General features: G+C 41.7%; 1 protein-coding gene across 1 annotated transcript in view; it reads left to right on the plus strand.

The window, feature by feature from the left end:
* plxna4 (plexin A4) overlaps positions 1-21123 on the plus strand; it is a 251605-nt gene that overhangs the window by 151598 nt on the left and 78884 nt on the right. The window contains exons 6-11 of the mRNA XM_041030041.1: positions 5579-5702; positions 9278-9431; positions 11820-11919; positions 12135-12249; positions 19301-19501; positions 20405-20501. Of these exons, the coding sequence (XP_040885975.1) occupies positions 5579-5702; positions 9278-9431; positions 11820-11919; positions 12135-12249; positions 19301-19501; positions 20405-20501 (791 nt within the window). The remainder of the gene's footprint in view (positions 1-5578; positions 5703-9277; positions 9432-11819; positions 11920-12134; positions 12250-19300; positions 19502-20404; positions 20502-21123) is intronic.

Below are 21123 nucleotides of genomic sequence, written 5' to 3' on the forward strand. Positions count from 1 at the left end.
GTATACATATATATATATGACCATATATATATATATATGTGTGTTTGTATATATATATAAATGTGAGATTGTTTTATCTCAAATGGCTTTGTACCAGTGCAAACTCTCAGCAGCAGTGTTAATGTGTAATTTTCCACTCAGCTGGTGTTCTTGCATTGGAAGTACGTAAAGGGGATGGCTCAGAGATTTCTAGACCTGGGGGCAGCCACTTTGCAATTTCTATGTCTTTGGGAATGGGCTTATAAGAGATGGTGTGTGTGTGTGTGTTGGCGTGAGTGTGTGTGTTTGTTCATTTGCGTGTACGTGTGTGTGTTTGTCCACAAACGGGAGTAACAGGGTCATGGCCAGTGGGCCAGGTAATGACTATCCTGCCGGTTCCTCCATGCGGATTTCTGCTCTGTGGACCACCACTCTTAATGATAGTACAGGGAGGCACACCGTTGACTGTTGTGTGTGTTGGCTGTGTTTGTGTGTACGTGTGTTTGTGTGTGTGTGTGGTCACATGTAGGAGTGAGAGATGTAGCCTGGCTGAGTGTAGATTTGTGTCATTTGACTGGATCTGACACAGCTCCTGCTCTACAGCATCTTATACAGCCTCAGGCTATTAGTATGTATAGGATTCCTTATAGTGTCTGATGATGCATGGGTAGTATGGTAATTGGGTTTCAGTTGGACTACAGAGTGCATATTTGTTACGTATTGATTTACCACAAACAGCACTGTAAAGCCAGAAACCCTGTTGTATAGCATACAACAAATACTTTTAAAAAAGTGTGATGTTGTCGCTGCAGGTTTTATTGCTTGTTTGTGTACATGAATATGCAAGCATGTATGAGATACTGTATCTCTAGGATATATATCCATGGACTGCATATACTTGTTGACCATATGTGTGTGTGATACTTGTGCGTATAGTAAGCATGTGCGTGTGTGTGTGTGCACGCGCATGCTTGTTTCCTACCACTGACATGGGTATTTGATAGAGCTGAGGATGCCTGGACCTCGGCTTTGTGAGAATTTAATAGCTTTCATTTCCCAGCCTGCTTGACCTTCTCCATGCCTCACATTAGATATGCATTACACCTGAAGTCTCACATGGCCAGATACACCTGCACCCCCTCTCTTTAGTATATTCTCTCTACGCTCCCCTGAGCCCTGCAACCTGTGCCTCACTGATACTTGACTAGTTTCAACCACAAGGGATCAAGTCTGGAATTATATTTTGTTCCCATGCCTTCAAAACACCAAAGAACACTGTGTGTTTGATGCTGACTTCGGCCCTTGTGTTTATTTTTGTTGCCATGACACCACGTAGCATTGAATGGTGAACTTCATAACTCTATAAAAAGTTTCTCTTTATGTATTATTCTGGTTTTCCCAGTTGCCTGCATGAACAATGTTCTACTCCTTGAGCTCTTTTCTTTCTACTTCCTGTTCTTTTTTCAGTCATTTATAGGGTATTTCACATTATAGTGGTGCACATTCAAACCCAAATTATAAATCAAAGAATGAATGGTTATCAGAGTTGCCCCCTTTTTTTTTTTAAAGTTAAAAGTCTCTTTTGAAGACAGACATATGTATGTTACAGGGCATGCAGTGAATTATACCTATTTGATTTCATCAAATCATCTTTGTACTGATTATGGATATTTTTGGTCTATGTGCACATATTGCAGAGAATAATAGGATCATCTTCTATTCTGAACATTACAGTCAATTAAATCATCAAAAGGACTAAATGATAAATATTGTGTGATGAAATATATTATCTACAAGGCCATCTAGCTTTGAATGGCCATGGCAGCCTCATCAGCAACAATTGCAGAGGCAAAAAATCCGTCTCTGCCCTCTCCTCGGTCTCACTCTAATTGTATCACCTTATCAAAGGCTGGGAGAAACAAGAGTGCAGATTAGTCTCCATTCAGGGCCAATCTAATCCTTTCAGCTCGCTCTCTCATAATGTGTCATTGCCAGTCAGTCAAACAGCCCTGCACAACAGCAGTGTTTACTATCCAAATGAAGAGATGTTGGACGTCTAATTCTCCACAAAAAAGATAGCCCCAGTCAGGCTTTTTATGACTGTTATTTGAAATCTAAATCGCTTTGATTTCTAGGGTTCTCCAAATGGTCTATTCTTCGATGTTTACAAAGGGTGGGATTGTTTCATATTGTTACAAACGATGCAATCTATTTTTCTTTCAAGGTCTGTCTGGATAGTAATTGAAAACAATTATCCAGTGCTTTGCTCTGATAATGCCCACCTCTTACATCAGCTAAACCATGTACAGCATTATCTTCAACATCCTTCACTGTAGCCCCAAATCAGCTACATAAATTCCCCTTCACAGTGGCGTGGATGCTTAGGTTAATCCAAATCAATATGTGTACATGTCCTACACATTGGTGAGACATACAGTCAGGATGCAAGGCCTTTTCTTAAAGAAAAACACACACCTCTGTTAGTGTCGCCCACCAGCTTGTCAGTTTTCTGCTAGTGTATATGACAGAATGAACATAAACTTATTGGTATTTGAGTGAACCGTGGAGTGTCAAAGTAGTAGCAGTAGTATTTTTGATATGGTAATAAGAATTAAAAGGTCAATAAAGGACAACATGAGATCTTTTTTGTCTTGTTGTAAATTCATTTGTTTTATTTGTAGAATCTGTGAGAAAGTGTCAAACACTGACTCACACTCAGTTGAAGTAGGAAAGTCATCCAGGAGGGTTTGGGATCACTGAGCTTCCCTGAGAAGGTGTCCTTTGTTGCAGGGAGTGTGTCTTTCAACAAAATTTCCGTGTTTACTCCACATTTGCATAACAAGCAAAACAAATTGCCCCCTGTCCTCTTTTTAGAGAAGAGTGATACACCCTCTCTAATGATAATGTATTAACAGGCCCCAGTCCAGTTATGCCAGGTTCAGTTTTTGCTCTCATCAACTCACACTGCCTCATTATGTCTTGTTGGCTTGTAACTGTATTAGGATACATTATAAAAGTCTGCAGATGATAAAACTTGCGGGCTATAAATCTTCACTGACGTAATTATTTCTCATAAACATTGTGCATTGTGACTCGCACACATAAAAACCTAACCTAAAAATGTTATTTGCTGTGGGATAGACATTAATAAGTATTTGCGGCATTTCTCTTTCCCTCTGATTCTTTCTGTCGCTCCGTTTCCCTGCATCATCTTTCTATTCCTCACTTCTCTTGTTGTTATTTACAGCATCTAGTGTCTCACAGAGATGATGTCATACATCAGCACCATACAGGAGAATAAAATAAGCATTTATTAATCCTCATAAATCAAAATACTTCTTGGGATCTCTGTCACGTTCACCCAGTGACTCCATAGCGTCCTCCCCAAAGGGGTAACCAAAAATGTAATTGTACAAAAGTTAAACAGAAAATTAACATCAGAGTTAAATTTGTGATGTATTTGTACTGTGCACTGCATTTTTTATATGGAAACCTTTTGCAAAGGACATTAAAGTTTGATGTAACTCAATACTTCTGGTCTTATTCTAAATGACAGCATTTGAGTGAAGCTAATCTAAGAGCAACTGCGTGTCTTACTAATTTATTATATGTTTAATATTCATTTTTTGTTATCACTGTCTAGCACTTTGTCCCTTGCATTTTCTCTAGATTAATGTCTAATTATACTGCTCTCAGCATCCCTCAGGAATCAATATAATGAAATGTAGCTGTCTCAAGATATTGAATAGAACAGCATGGAGATGTATATTTACTGTGTACCTGTGTGTCTGTGTGTGTGAGAAAGAGAGAGAGATTTATAAATTGATGGAGGGGTATAAACATCCATTCACCCATTTATTATTCACTTGTAATGATTCAATCACTCATAATGATGATTCACTTACAGAAGCTGTACCAGTAAATGCTAATAATGCAATGCTGCTGGTCTTTTTGGAATGAAATTAAAGGTTCTTCTACCAAAACACAATAAACAGTGATACTGTCAAGGAACAAGCACAAAGAGAGAAATCATTATAGAAACGTTTACACACAAAACAACACATACAAGGTGAGCACTTTAACAAAACACAGTGTTACAGTGCTACTTCTCTCCTGGTGTAAACAACAGACCTGTGGGTATGCAGGGAAACAAACCGAGTGTATATGTTTATTATATGCATATTTGTAGGTGAAAGTGTGCAGTTGTGTTTTTTCTTTGTGAGTTGTTTGCCTGGGGGTACTTATATGATGCGGTCTTATTAAATCAGGGCTAGAAAAGGAGGAACAGACAGGAGTGATAGAGGAGCACAAAGAAACCCGAAGCGATTAAACCCCTACTCACACCGGCTTAGCAGGGAAAGCTTCACAGAAAGCCAACAATGGTTGCCTTCCTTTAAATCTTTCTTCTCTTTTGCTTTCCTTTCCAGTCCCTCTCTCTCTCTCTCTTGCACTCCTTACTACTCCCCCTGTTCTCCCCCTCTCTAAAACAGATTATTTCTTTTCTTTTTCTTTGTCTGTCTTCTTTGCAGCATGTTAGGCCGCTTAACTTTACAATACTCATGTCAGGTAAAACCCACCCTCCCTCAATCTCTCCAATTCGGGATAAAAAGCTTCTTGCTGCATAAGGTATTACTGTATCTCAGACGTCAAACACCTCGAAAGTCTTTCTTTCTTTCCTTCATTACGACCTCTTCCTTTCTTTTCATTCTTTTATTTCTCTAAAGGAGTTTGAGGGCACTCTCAGGATTTGCCAGGCTGTTAATTGCGCTGCAAGTTTTTGTCTAAATCAATAGGGGATTAAACTTGAATAAGTTTATGAGGGGATTAGATGAGACAAAGAGTGTGTGGGTGTGTGTGTTTCGAGAAGAATAGAAGGTTGAGGTTATATCACAGTTCAGGCTGAATTTCTAACTGGACATACATTTATCAACAACTTAGAGTTTCATCCGTGTTTTTCAGCCATTTTCACTGTAATGTTTGACTTAGAAACTTTCCACAGCAAGCTCTCATACCCACCTCACTTACAAGCCTATTTAGATGTTCAGACTATTGGGAATTACCCTGCCGTATATCAAGGGATGGTGTTTGGAACAGGAGCCAGTGAGTTCTTCTTACAACACAAAGGGTCCAGTCCTCAAACTCCCCATGTAATGGACTGGATTAAACCACCTGGTTTGGTATTCGGAGGGAGAAGAATCTGTCCCTCCCCCCCACCGACATCCACATATCCACCTGCACTTGGCATTGCCCATGAATGCCAGTCATTAAGACAGCTTTACAAAGACGAATCCTACCTCTTTCCCAGCGGGCCGGTTCCACTTCCACATATAGAGCAGCCATTGTTTTAAATGCGACTGTTCCCACCCCCTGGAGACCGGGTTTCAATTCACTGGCCACTGTAGCCAGTGCACTGCCAGAGAGGAAATATGATAAATGTGTCTAACTCCGTGCGTCAGGGAGGAGTGGGACATTCTCTTTTTCCCAGGTGCCAACAGGTGGATAGGGGTAAGCCCCTGGTCAGGTTACTACGTGCATGTATGTGTGTGCATGTGAATTTGTAATCTGTGAATAACACCCCCTCTCTTGTGTTTTTTTCCAGGTGCGCCAGAAAGGAGAAATGTGAGCGCTCATCAGAGCCCCGACGCTTTGCATCGGACATAAAGCAGTGTGTGCGTCTCAGTGTCCACCCAAACAACATCTCAGTGTCCCAGTTTAGTGTCACGGTGAGTAGACAGAAACACATAATTCACATACACTATAAAAAAAAAAGGAGGATAAAATCAAGTCAAATTTGAATGAGAAGTGATTCACTTTATTTTTCTCTCAATAAGGAGCAAACGCTTTAAGCAGGCATTTGTTTTATTGGAGCCATATTGCAGTAAACAGTGAGGATTGCTGAATGTGTTGCAAGTGAGAAAATCTTGTCTGGCAGATTGACAATATTACACACTCAAGCATAATTTGTAATGCAATGTAATTATGTTCTAGATACTGATTAGTAGCCAGTGTTAACTCTGTAATCCTGCTTTACATCATTTCACTGCCTGCCAATATGCATCCTTCAAATCCTGACCTCACAACTTACAGCCTTGTCCAGTGAAATACTCTCCCAACAAATGTCAACAACCATTAACAGCTCACAGTTTAGCTAAGCTGTGTTTATTGTGATTGCTGGCAGCTGAACGTGGCACTTTTTCTCCCCCTGGACATTTCATTCTAAAACAGCTGCCAGATTTAAAGGGTCTGGATTGTTTATGATTGTTTAAGGGTATTGATTGGTGTGCAAGGACCTGTGATCCACTGCAACCAAAATATCTCACTGCAGCAATTGGAAAAATACAAACTCTTGTTAAGTAGTTGTTTGCACTAACATCTGATAGGATGATAGAATGTGATATAATACCAATTAAATGTCATTTGTACTGTGGTGTGTCCTGGTTGTATTGGCAAGTGCAGACCCCAAATACTATGCTTTGTTAGCTGATTAAGCTTCAGCTGCTTTGAGTGAAATGAATCAAACAGAGACCTGTGGCTGTGTCCTCACTTCATCCCCTCACACTGTGCCACATTTCACCTACACCAAAGGCCCATTCTGATTTGATGATAATTTTTCACTGGGAAAGGAGGTTTTTAAGTTGCTGTGTAGGTGTGTGCCTACATGTGTGTGTCCCTTTGGGTGTGTGTGGTTTTACTGCAGGTCCAGGAAAAGATTGACATCACGCTATTTTATATCTTCCTAGGCTTACTGTTTTTTTTTTTATTAAAAAAAAGATTATGTTCAAAGAAAAACCTATTTTAAAGGTTGTACCTCGGACTGTTATGAAAAACCCACTGACCTTAACCACCTTAAGTGATGTCACATTTCAATTCCCATTTCCTATTTAATGGTGGTTTGGAAATGGTTTTGAATCACAGAGACCAAGTGCATAAATATCCAATATAATTTTCTAAGGTCGAGCCTGAATGACTATTCTCCATCCGTGTTGCTCTGAGGGTCACACGAGGTGTTGATTTTCTGAGGTACACCTCTGCTTCGCTCTAATGATATTCATGGGGTGTGTGTGTCTGCTTGTGTGTGTGTGTGTGTGATGTTGCTCAAGCCTGAGCCTTTAGAGAGTGTTTAACCTTTTCCCAGTGAGCAGGCTTTACCCAAAGGCTGTGCCACAGATCTCCCATCCAACTGATTGCAGGGCAGAGGCTTCTGCCAGACAGACAGGGGCTCCTCCTTGACCTTTTTGTTATTAAATATTTGTTTTGAAAGATAAGCCAAGGCATTCTTGAGAGAAACGGACACACTTCACTGGTGAAATCGGACCTGTTCTATGAAAAAAACACATTCTTTTCTTTGATTTTAATTCTCTCTGGTTGTTTATGAAAAGTTTCTTCGGTTATACTATAAACTCCAGGAGGAATTGTCTTTGTGTGCATACATATAATGTTGTTGTTTCCAAGTATCCATTCATTTCAAAAGCTACAACAGCTCTAAACACAAATTAAAACACGACTGAATTACAATGCCATTTATTAGAAAATGTTGTTAATCAACATACATTCAATATGTTTTTAGATATTATAATACACTATGTCAAAGATAAGTACAAAATGAGCAAGGACATTTGTTGGCATATTTTGCGACTTTACAATAATTAATGTAAGAGGATATAAGTTAAAGTCAAATATTTTTCTCTCCTGTCTTTTCATCTGACTGCTTTGAATAAATTCTCCCTGCAGCTAAAACATTTTTTTTTTCTCCATGGCAACATGAACAGCCCATCATCATATATCCTCAGCATTAGACATGGTGTTTTATAAACTACAGGAGGGCATTTGTGTGTGTGTGTGCGCGTGAATGTGTGGTGGATGTTTCTGTTAACACAAGTAGGTTATTTTCATATTTATTCATCCCTGCTGTGGCAAGGCTTGGCCGTGACTACTCTAAATGTAATTGAGGGAACTCAAGGTCTGGCTGTATTCCCTCCTTAAAAGGAAAAATAAATTAAAGCGGGAGGAGAAGAAGGTGAGAAGGAGGCTGAGCAATGAATGAGAGAGAGGATGTGTAAGAGATAGAATCCCGGTCATGCACTGTCCATCTTATGTGGGAAGCTCTGTATCTGTTCACACTCGCATTGCCGTCTTTTCATTAAGCAGCAATATAAAAACAGCGCAGGTCAGCCCTTCTCTGCCGCTGAGGCAGCTTTTAGCATCGCATCACAAGCGTACCATGGGCTGCACCTCAAAATCAATGCTTAGACCCAGGCCCACTGCAGACACGCTTTTCCATCAATATGTATATTTTGGTCTTGACCCCACTCCACCTGCCCACCCAACCCTCTTTTTTTTTTTTTTTTTTTTCTTTTTCTTCTTCTTTTTATTCAAGGACAGTGTTTTTTTTCGTTCCTGCTCCACCTGAAGCCAGGTTTTGCTGAGGTGCAGAGCTTACACAGCATTTTCAAATGAAGTGGGAAAATTTGCATTCTGCGTTTCCCAGAGAGTCCTCTTTTCACTCTCCATCCAGCGGCTTGTACGACTGCCCTTTTCTCCTATCTTCCATTCTTCACTGCCTCATTTGTTCACCTCAGTCTTTCTGCTAGCTCTTTGTCCATCTTGTCCTTAGTCTCTTTTCATCCTGCACATTTTTGAGGCATCTGCATTCAACAGGCTTCTTCCATATCCTCTAACTCCTCACCCGTCCATCCTTGACTTTTAAAATTTCTTTCACTTTCTCTCATAAAAAACACTTTTTTTCACCGAGCCAGAGTCAAGGCATTAAGATGGAATGTGAAATCCATACAGCTCATTGATGCTGCAAGGCATTATGGGAGGTGGCTAGAAAGGTAGCAGTGCTTGTGACTGTCAGATATGGCTATTAAGATTACACCGATTTTCAGTCTTTGTCTTTCTGCACCCGAGTGTTTTGATGTTTGGATGCATCTGGTGCCTCATTCAAGAGTCCCTTAGTGGCTCCTCTGGCCACTGACCATCCTCCAGATGGATCTTTATTCTGCACAGTACTTGCAGCTGTGCTTCTCATGAGCAATATGATGTTACAGTCATATTTGAAGAACGTATTGGCTCCACAACTGATCTGAAGTGCTCGCAGATGCCGGAGTCTCAGCAAAATAATAACAGTTTGGACACAGATCTACATTCATGAATGTGAATTCAGTTCAGTGCCACTGAAACTCAACAGAATCCTTCTCATTTTTGTTATCTGAAAGTGTAAAGTGAGTATTTTGTCTAATATTGCATAGAATACTCACAGCTTTTAACATACTTTACTGTCTTTCCCTTTCTGCAGTTGGTGTTAGAAGCCCATAATGTCCCAGAACTTTCTGCGGGTGTCAACTGCACCTTTGAGGACCTGGCTGAGATGAACGGCTTGGTGGAGGGAAACCGAATCAAGTGCTTCTCACCTGCTGAGAAGGAGATGCCACGTATTATTGTCGACAAAGGTAAGGGATGACCCATTGCAGCCTTTTTGCCCCCAAATCAACAAAATTGGATCTGGAAATTTGCTTTTCCTTACTAGCCAGTGGGGGATGTCTAAATAAATAAAAAGCAGTTGTCAAAATCAACAAGTTATCAACATTAAAGTACCTGTTGAATACAAACATATCTGTCTGTCAGGTAAGCTCACATTTGTCTGGATGTATTCCCTTAAATCAGAAGCATGCTAGACCTAGGGCTATAAGTGTTGTGTGAAGTTTTGTTTCTCACTGCCATCAGTAACTCAGCAGGCCTTGGAGCACTGCTCTAGGACATGTTTAGTAATTGAGTGAACATTAGTTATTATTCTGCTGTGGGATTTATTTACCAGTCTCCCAGTGGGAGTGATGGGACCCCAGTTAACCCCAGTACAAAAAAGGAGAATACTAAGCTGCACGGCTAAGTGTTCTTACCATAGTTATTTGGCTAATTCAGAGCCTGGAGAATACACAGTCCCTGCAGACAATGTCACTGTCTCTATTGCTTTCACGAGGCAAACAGCTAAAATATTTCTGATATTCATTCCACAAGCAAAGAGGGGATTTTTTTTCTTTGTTTTTATACCCCTGCTCTTCACCTCCCCTTTCCCTGGTCGGCTAAGCCTGGTCTAATTGAACCAAGCTCCCATCTGGAAAGGCCTGTCCCCAGGCAGGCGATCCTTCATTACCAACCCTCAGTGTGTCCTCATGTTGAGATAATGAAGATGCCATCCTTCCATAGTTCCACAAAAAAGAAAAAAAAAATGAATAATGAATGAAAATAGAAAATAGAAAAGACAGAAAAGAAAATGATGGTGATCCATCAATAATGCTCAAAATTTACATACAAAGGAATGCTCACTGATGGTTTCAGGCTCCACCACAGGTGATGTAAGAGCGCTAAAGAAAATGGTATTCCTACTTGTTTGTCATTTTCAAAAATTGTATCTATATATTATTTAGATATTGGATTCAAAAGCTAAACAAGAGGTAAGTATAGACTGAAGTGCGGAGACACGGAGCGAGAAGATCAACATTTATCACATTGCTGGTGACACCTTTTTAGGCCTCAGCTGTACACATGCACGAATATTCACATTTTCCTTGATTCATCCGATACATCCACACGAACAGAAACACCACTGCAATAAAGTAATCCACAGGTAGACAGCACATAGATGTACGGCTTACAGGGAGCCTGAGGGTGCATTAGGGAATTAAAAGCATTTGTTCAATATTTGGCATGTCAGCCACATGTAAAGTTGGTGGTGCTGCAGTTATGCAAACATAGATGTGTGAATGTGCACCATGAGACACACACAAATGAAGAATTTTTTGTTTTGTCTTTCTCTCACACCCACAAACACACTCGCTCATATTCTTTTCCTGTGTCAGAAAGAAGAAAATATTCCCCATTTTTACCAATATTTGAACCTTTCATCTTCCATTTTTACTAGTACCCATTAGTCTAAGCTTGGCTGAAAGAGAGACAAGGGAAAGAGACGGATGGAGTGAAGAGAGAGGGAGGGATAGATAGCGTTAGCAGGCTTCAAGGTAACATTTAGGTGGCCTAATTAGGACAGATCCGTTGTCAGCGGTGCTTTACTGTGATTGATGAATGATTCCCTCTTTGTTAGAGAGATGGAGAGAGACACGAGGGAGAAGAAAGAGTCGCAGTGTGGAAGGAAGCGAGGAAACCTGTGTGTAGAGATAGAGTGAGGATGAGAGAGAGGTACAGAGGTAGAGTAGAGAGAGAGGAGTTAGATGTGTGGATGTGCTGTTGAATTAAACATGAACTCCTTCATTAGGGCCAGACAAAAGGACACACCAAATACAGATGAGGCACAAGCTTACACACACACAGACATGCACGCATGCATGCACACCGACACACACGTGATTTTTGTTTCATCTTCTTCCCCGTTTACCTTGTCAAAGACACTCTCAAAGACTTTTCCAGGGGAATATTTTCCATCCCAAGGGAAATGAGTGTACACCAACTTTTATTGTCTCTTGTAAGGCGGAAGGGATAGAGAGACTTAACCCAACAAAACCCCTCCACTCATGCACTCTTTAAAGATACTACCTTTACCACTGCAACAGGCTGAGCACCTGTGGCTCAAAGCAGAGCAGTCATATTCCTTAATGGGAAAATCTAATGTGACTAGACACTGAGAAAGGATATGTGAACAAGTGAATAAAATTACCATCATACAGACAGGGGTCCTTTAAAAGTGTACCCACTGCTTGTGCTGGAAAAGTAGCTTTGCCATGCTTTTTTTTTCTCCTTATCTTGTCTTTTTACCCGAATACAAAACACACTCTCTACCTCTGTGTATTAAACTATTCATTTTGTCTATGATCTGTTTTCTCTAGGTGACCACCAGATCGTGCAGCTCTATCTCAAGTCCAAGGAGACAGGCTTGGCATTCGCAAATACCAGTTTTGTTTTCTACAACTGTAGCGTGCACAAATCGTAAGTCTACGTGTCCCTTGACGTTTCAAGTTGGAAACACTAGGAGATAACTTGTGATAATTTTCATCTCTGCATATCGAGTACACTGATTTTTAAAGTGTTGGAAATTGTGTTTGTACATAAGTAGGCATATTGACCTTTTTTCTCCAGTGTATCTGCAGCAGCTCAATACTTGTTCACCACACTGACTTCTCTCTCCTTTGCTGTCCATTCAGGTGTCTGTCATGTGTGAGTAGTCCCTACCAGTGCCACTGGTGCAAATACAGACATGACTGTACCCACGACCCTCGCACATGTTCCTTCCAGGAGGGACGAGTCAAAAAGCCTGAGGTAAGAATTAAGAGAATGTCCAAGAATCCCCGTATTTTTAATGCTGAGCAGCTTCAGACAGCCTTTCCATAGTGGGCCAGCTAAGTAATAAAACAGTGAAATAAATTGAGGGGAAATGTTTGGCTACGTGAGACTAATAGCTATCATTCTAGGATTCACATGCAAAAAGAGTTATGTTAAAAGGATTGAGACACCTTTCAGCTGTAGTGCTTCCATCTGGCATGAGTCTCTTGGCATGTCTCGCTCTTGACTGCACATCAAAGGGCAGTGGAAGCTAATAAAACGGAGCCATTTCCTCTTGCCCATCCCTATTCCCTGCGACAGCTTAGTCTGTGTGAATTATCAATAGTATTGGCAGCCAGTTCTATTCCCGTCGAAGCAGAGCCCACTGTAATTAGGCTGCTCTGCTGCAGAGGACAAGCTACTCGCTGGATGGGGTATATTCAGTGAATGCCCCCAACCCGCCCACTTCCCGTCCTGTGAGAGAGGTCTCACTCTGATTTAGAGTCACTGCCACAGTGGCGGCCCTGGGAGCAGTGCAAGGAGGTAAAGAAAGGTTTGGGTATGTGCCTCTGTATGTATGTAATAGCTGATGTGGGCCTGTGGGTACAATATATCTATCTATATGCTTTTATGTATTTCTCTGTTTGCACCTATGTGTATATTTACAGTTTTTGCGTGTGTGTACCCTGCCAATTCATGGTAGTTTTCAGGGGAGGGTTTTACAGGGAGTTAGTGGCCTGGTAATCCTAGCCTGAGGTGAGCTATAATGAAGATCACTAGTGCTCATGTCTGGGTTGGCAGACGCTGCACGACGGGCAGGGACAAGCTTAGCCAGATTGCCTCCTTTGATGAGCAGTCTGCTCTCAATTGTGTTATTCCACCCATGTTTCCCCTGAGCCATTCAACCTGCACAGACGATATTATTTTCTTTTTCCGCCGTTTCCATTATCCTTTTGAACCTTCTGCTTAGTCAGGCCCAAGCCTGAGTCTTTGCAGGTTTACTTTTCCAATTAACTCAGGCGCTGGTGGTCAATATTGACTGAGGATAATAATGTGTGAATCCTCTCCTATTGTGTTGCTGACTGAAAGAAAACCATAAATAAAGTGAGGGGGATTTGGTATTAGCACATTAATGACGTCCTTTTTTTGACGCGTTGTTTCAGAAAAAGCAGGTGTTTTGCAGGCTTAATGACTTTTAATTTGCTTTTAATTAACCCCTCAAATCCAAGGTCATGTATTTGCTGCCAGATTTTTGGTTGACGGTTTGAATTAATAATTTAGACACACAAAACCATCCACAGAATCATTCCAAAACTTTGTCAAAGGAAACAAGTCAACTTTGCTCTATGAAATGGGATGGCCTCTTTTTCCTGAAGATGAATTTTTGTGTACTATTACAATTAAGGGATTTCAGGCAGCAGATCTGAATAATCCCATAACGCTATGCTAATGAACGAGGCCAGGCAAATCTCCCTACTGGTTGAGCTTGTTGTTAGTATGCATGGCAGGACAGAGTTAAAGCCAGGCCTGGGCGTACAGTGGGTGCCTTTTTATTCATGCCAGCAATGATATGGGCACCAGGATCAGACGTTTGCCTGTTGGCACATTAACCAAGGCCACGTCCCTGTTTGCCCTCCACACATCTCAAGGACTTAGCCATTCTGATGAGTCTCACTGACAAAGAACATGCATCCAGTTCCATTTGGTTACACTGAATAAATAGCCAAAAGGGATTCCTGACCACTACTGTTGCTTTGATTAAGATATGAACAGGCTGTTCTTGTTTACTCGCTGAGCCGTGTTTGTTTACCTGCATACTGTATGTAGCACTCTTTCAGATTGCATCCCCCGTCCCTAAAGCACACACATAGTTCCACCTCAACCAACTGATGAAACTTAGGACACTTCCTGTTCTCTTTGTCTGATGAAAACCACAGGAGAATATTCCCTTTTCCTCTTCTCCTGTCTACAACACAGCATGCTCATATCCTGATCTGCTGCCAAGCCTTTCTCTAACATATTCAGTTGGTAGGAAGGTTCAAAACCCTCGAAAATATTAATGTTACTGAATTCACATCACTGTCTCCTAGTACATGTAGTATTCTTGCATTAGTTACTTCCTGTCTGTGCTGTCATGATCAATTCCTGGGAGTTAATTTACAAGGAACTTATTGATCAAGTGATCAAGATAATTTTATTAAAGAAGCTAAATGCCAGCAGTAACAGCTGTTAGCTGCCAATATTACACAGGGATGGTGGAGAAAGGTACTTCAGTTCGATCCATGGACAAATCAATGTCATACACAGGCACCGATGGCTGAGGATTCAGTCGGGTATTTGCAGAGTGAAGAGTAAAGAGATTTCAAAATTGAGAGTAAAAGGAAATGAAACAGAGTGGGAGGGAAATGACAAAATGGAGATACTGAAAGAGAAAGATTGAAGAGCTTCTTAATGCCACTTAAACTGGTCTCACATAGAGATCTTGCATTGTTTCAAATAACCTGGGTCTTATTTTATTTATGAGAAAACACAGAAGTGTTTCTGAAAAAAAAAATTCCAACAGGGCAAGAAACCAGAGAATTCAGATGACCGTACAGGCTTTAAACAAACCCCCAGGTTAAGTAAACTTCTTTGTCATTGAAAACAAAGGCAACCTTGAAATAGAGTGGTTTAGATGATTCATCTAAACTGTTTTTTTACAATCCAGCTGATGATCTTAAGATTTGTGTTTGTTGCTCCATCAGTCACCATGCTCTCTCAACTAAACCAGGGTTAGTTTAGTGAGTACAGTGTTATCATAACCAATAGAAATGATGGCCAAAACTATTAATGAAAACCCAAGTTGTAATAAATCATAACGTTCCTTTAAGACAACGGACAAGGAGGCTGAGAGAGACCAGAAATGGCAGGAGAAAAAAGCAACCAGGGAAGAGGTATGTGGGGGAAAAAAAAAGTTTAAGATGAGGAATGAACAGCGGGATGGGAGCAAGGTGAGGAGCAGCAGGGAAGGAGGGAGGGTGAACAGAGAGCAGGAGAGTGTCTTTGCCCGAGGCTCTGTAGGAGATGATAAAACAGAGGCCAGTTAAGGGGAGCTCTTGGTAACCACACAGTGTGTGTGTGTGTGTACGTGTATGAAAACTTAAGATCCTCTTCATCTTCACACCTTACACTGCTATAATTATGGGCCTCTCTCTCTCACCCTCCCTTGCTTCAAACTATGCCAAGGGCTTTTACATTCACAGTTCCCACTTCGCTTCCTACTCTCTGTCACTCTCCCTATCTCCACCCTTCACACCTCCCACCAGCCTCTAATTATCAGATCTAAGTAGGTCCCTCAGAAGAAAAGAAGTCAGGAAAGAGAGGGGGAGACAGAATCAGCGAGAGGGAGTTGATAAGAGAAATGAGAAGGGTCAGTGAACTAGATAGGACGAACAACACAGGCTTGGTTTAGAGAGACAGAAATGAAGGAGGAATAAAGCATGAGCATGAAGGAGAACCAGAGATGAGGTCAGAGAAAACAATGAGTCAGTGATAGAAAGAGAACGAATGAAGGATAATTATATAGAGAAAAAAAGAGAGGCGCCAACTTTGTTTTCAGAAGTCAGCACTTATTATGTGGTTACAGTGAGTCATGCTATTGACAGGTACCTTTTTTTTAATCAAAATGTTATTGTTTACTTTTTAAACTCCACTGATAAGTGGCCTTCTGAGACAGAAAGTTTTTACATCCCACCACCCCACTCTCCTTCTCTCCCACCTTGTGTTGGTGGGAGTGAAGAGCTGGAGAAGTTGTAAATTTTAATTTTTTGTGTCTGTATGATGACACACATATAGAGTATATGCATATTTATAGGGCCCCGCGTGTGTGTGTGTTTATGTAGTGTGCAGTTTGTGTACATGCATCTGAGTGGTGATTTGCATTTGCTCCCCTGTTATTTATCGCACCTCAGTCATTGGGGGTTGAGAGGGTGGGGAGCAGCAATAAATGCACTGACATTAGATCAACTTAATGTTGACATAAATCTTAACAGACGACAGCGAGCATCACTGCCAACACCATCAGCATCAGTAGCCAACTAGAATATACACGTGTTTGTCCAAACCGCTGAAAGCCCACTTGGCCTCAGGGACTGCTGGCAGCGACCACGGTGTGTTATGAATGTGTCTGAGTGTGTATGTATACATACAAACAGAAAAAAGAGAGCTAAGTAGGAGAGAAATCACAGGCTATCAACAGCATACACGCTTGCTTGTTGATTCCTCTCCGCACATTATGAATTTTTCATTGGCGTTGAAGCCAATAAGGCATCTGTTTTGTGTTTTTATACATTTTGCTGTTTTTTCTGTCACAAATAATAATGGTGAGAATTAAAATCAATTAAGATTTTACAGATTTTAAACAGATGTGAGGAATAACAGGCCGTACTGCTAGTAAGGCTGATAGTGTGCAGTTTTGTGTGTGTGTGTGTGTGTGTATACAGTCAGTAGTACTGGTGGATGCCTGCTTCAGAATTACAGGGCAGATGACTCTGGTTTATGGGTTTAAATAAACCTGTGTGTGTAAGCCTGTGTGTGTGTTTATGTGTCATCATGTAAGATTTACTTACCTGAGACTACATGGCTGAGTACGTGGAGCATAGCTATGAAAAAAAAATACTCTGATGTCGGTGTTGTAAAGAGAATTGTGGAGGGTGTTAATAAAATGGTGGAATAGTGTGGATGTGTGTGCTTGTGTGTGTGTGTAGTCAGCAGCTGCTGGAATTTGCATTTTGAAGTTTTCCATCTCCACAACACGTTGTCTCAAAGGCAGATGATGCAAGAGATGCTGTCTGGCTTTGACGTGTGGCATTTGTCTTATACTTTAATGTAATTCCAAGGCTGTAGTTTTTGTATGTGTTTGTGATCATACACTCACACGTCAGTGTGTTAACCTTGAATCTGCCAACATGTAAAGGAAACCTCTGAGTTTCAGACACTTCAGTGCATTTTCACTGTGATGCTGTGAGTGTGTGTGTGTACGTGTGTGTGTAAGTGCGCACGCGTAATGCTGTAACCTCATCACCATATGCCACTATCAGTGCAGATCTGTGTCTCCAAGATTCAGCCTAAGTCACCATGTTCAGTCACACTCCAGTGCTTCCTATGCATTCATTTCCACAAACCAGTTCAAATTTATTGTCCCTATTGTTCCAGTGTATTAACTGGAAGAGATGTGATTAAAAATGGATTGCATCTCTTTTTGCTCTCCCACTCATTTTCGTTCTCCAAATACGACCCTTCGTTCTTAGGAAAATGAGATCTGGAAGAGCAAACACGCATGCACCACCTCTTCCTGCCTCTCCTCCACCACTGAACTCACTCACCCTGTGTGTCATTTATCTATAATGACTTTGTGAATAGTGTCACAGAGCATTTCCCCCTCTCTCACCACGCAGCCATCCAGTCAGTCACTCAGCCTAACCCAATCAAGTGGCTTTTAATGAACTTCAAACAAGTGTTATCACCCAGTTCAACGTGCGCTATGCTTCACTCCCCCCCAGCTCCATCCATGCGGGGGTTCACCTTATCTGCTCTGCTTCTTTTCACCCTCTTTCCTTCTGCCTCTTTGACATGCTAAGGCTCCCCCTGTCGCGTACACTTAATGGTATTTTTTTACCTCTTTCTGTCGCTCTGGTCTTTTGTTGTTCCTCTCTCTCATTTTGCCTATTTTGCTCTCTCTCTCTCTATCCACCACTCTTCAGCAAAAACATGAAACAGTTTGCAAAGTACTTAGGAAAGTGCTGTTCTCTATTCGCTATCTTTACCCTCTTTTTCCTCCCTCCTCACCTTTCACTTCTGCTTGTCAGTCACTTTCCTGTTCTTGCCACAGCTTTTCTTTCCCACTTGTCCTCTCTGTCCTCCTCTGTTCGTCTTTTCTTTTTTCTTCTCTGTCCATCTCTTCCCCTCTCCTCACCTGTCCTCCTCGTCTTTCCTCTCCTCTTCATCTTTCAGGCAAAGTCATAGGTGCTCTATATTTAGCCAGCTACTCACACCTGAATTGATTGGCTGTTAATTTTAGACCTCCAATTGCTAAGTGACTCATCTCTCTCTCTTGCTCCCTCTCTCTCTCTCTCTGTCATTCACTCTTGCCTAATTACTGCACAAGCAGAAATCAACCTTATTTTGATCCATCACTGACTTTTTTATTCATGAGCAAAAACATGAACACAACAACCAAACATACAAAGTGAGAGCTCATATCACCTCTGTATAAGAGCCTGTTTCATTGTATTACTAATGTTCCCCTCCTATGGATAATGACGGTAGAGTACCTATTGAGCTGGTCCTTCACTCACACTGAATGTGAACAGGTCCTAGGACTGTCTAACCATGAGACTTAGCTGATCTCAACCCAACAGGAACTTGCACAAATAAAAGCCCTAAAACATTAACAGTACACGCTGAAGTGGCTGTGTCATCAAATGAAACCAGTGTCGGTGAAGTACGAGATAAATGCTGGGAGTGTCGGTGGTTCTGTATACCAGTCAGGGTTTATGTATACTCCTGGTGCAATTAGTAACTGGTCAACTTTACAGGTTGAAGTTATGTATTTGTAAGCAGTGCAGAATTTCAGCACCAGATGAGCTCCTCTGTTACGAAATCCCCCGAAATAGATCAGCAGTCTGTTATGAATTAACTTATCTGAGAGGCCAAAATTGGCATCACAGATAAGATCAGTATGTGTGTAGTTGAAATTAGGTCATGATGTTTTACATCATAAGGCTACAGCAATTTGAACCTGACTGACTGTTCCGTCTGAATGGTCTTTTGCCTATGAAGCGCCAGATTTACATTTGTGAACGTGGGTCTCGAATAGAATTTGCTGTTTTCCTAACAATTAACCGTTCTATCCATTAAAATGCATAAAAGGGATTGTGTTCTTCACTGTCTGCATCACCTAACAGGAAAACTGAACTTGTAATAACACTCAGGTGCAAAATGCCCACAGTTGCATTGCCCACTGAAAGGACCTGCAGTTAGTCACCTTGTCTCTTTGTCTGTCTTCCAGGGCTGTCCCCAGTTACTACCTGCAGAGAGGATCCTGGTTCCAGTCAACGTGGTGAAACCCATCACACTACGGGCAAAGAACCTCCCTCAGCCCCAGTCTGGTCAGAGGGGGTACGAGTGTCTGCTGACCATCCAGGGAAATGAGCACCGAGTTCCTGCCCTGCGCTTCAACAGCTCCTCAGTGCAGTGTCAGAACACATCGGTAAGAAGTGTGTGTGTGTGTGTGTGTGTGTGTGTGTGTGTGTGTGTGTGTGTGTGTGTGTGTGTGTGTGTGTGTGTGTGTGTGTTTTAATGTGTCAGCTTCTGTGACATATCATCATTGACCACCATCAACCCACACACCAACACAATCTCTATAAAGACGCCCCATTTCTATAAAGTTTTCCCATAAACGTGACCATAATACTTTTTCGATCTCTTTCACACGCAGATGGCCACGCACACACACGCACGCACACACACTCATTCCAGCTGAGGGATTTTTGCACTTCTAGCTAGACAGTGGGTAGATGAGACGAGAGTCTGACTTTGTCTCTCCTACACAACCATCCCTGCCATCAGGTTCCATTCACTGACTGAATAATACATTGACAGCAATGAAAGACTAGCATGAAAAAGGCTTTATGCTGGTCTTGATGCTAATCATCTGTTGATACAATAACATCTCATCTTCCTGTCTATCTTCATCACTCTGAGTGTGTGTGGCAGTGTCTGTGTCTAGAGATTTGTGTGTATAATCACAGTACAATCCAAATATTGTACTTTGATTGAGCAGTGAAGGAGGGAAACTGTAATTTAGCGGAAAATTATGATTCTAGCATCAACCCTCCATGCTGCTGGTGTTACAGAACCAAATGAAAAATAATCTCCTCTTTGAAAGCTCTCTGGTGTGTATAGTTTGTGGTTATGAATTCAGTGTGTGTGTGTGTTCATGTGTGTATTGCCACCTGTTGATGATGTGTCTTACATTCAAGGGAATATTGTGATACTAGAGGCTTTTGGACTTGGAGATAATAGACAGTTTAAAGTAGCTCAACAGCTTCGTCTCTCTCTCTCTCATACTGTCTTCCCTATCTCCTTCCCTCTGTGGTTGCCATGGTGATAGTATTTCTATGATGGGATGGAGATGAGCAGTCTTCCTGCGGAGCTGACCGTCATCTGGAACGGAGATTTCAGCATTGACAACCCCGCCCACAACAAAGGTGAGCATGCACAGTGGCATGTGTGTACTCAAGCACATGCATTCATGCACGCACGCACCCATGTATCCCCCCCCCCCCCCCCCCCCCCCCCCCCCCACACACACACACACACACACACACACACACACACACACACACACACACACACACACACACACCTGAATCCACATCAGTCTTCGGGCCGAATCAGTTCGGGTAGTATCATGAGAAACCAAACACACACACACATATAGTCTCTGAAACTCTTACTTATACACAGACACACAGTAAAGCCACTGCCTCCCCATTGTTGCCCTTGGAGCCGGTCTCCATGGCAACAGGCGGGCGGTGTGCTGAGGTGCAGCATCCGTCCCCTGATGTTGGTGTGTAGAGTGGTTAACTTTAACACAGCCTCTGTTACGCTTTACTTCCGTAGGTCTCTCTTTCCCCACGCTGTCTCTCTATTTCCCTCTGTCTGTCCTGCACTTTGCTGTTTGTCTGTCCGTCTGTCTCTTCCCAACTCTGAATTCCATTTTCTTGCCTCCTCTCAAATATTATTTCTTTTCAGCTGTTTCTCTTATTTGCTCTGTCAACACCTCTCTGGGAGTTTGGCAATCTATCAATCTCTTTCACCACTGCCTCT

The sequence above is a fragment of the Toxotes jaculatrix genome, chromosome 22 (genome assembly GCF_017976425.1).
Source record: "Toxotes jaculatrix isolate fToxJac2 chromosome 22, fToxJac2.pri, whole genome shotgun sequence".
Classification (NCBI taxonomy): Eukaryota; Metazoa; Chordata; class Actinopteri; family Toxotidae; genus Toxotes; species Toxotes jaculatrix.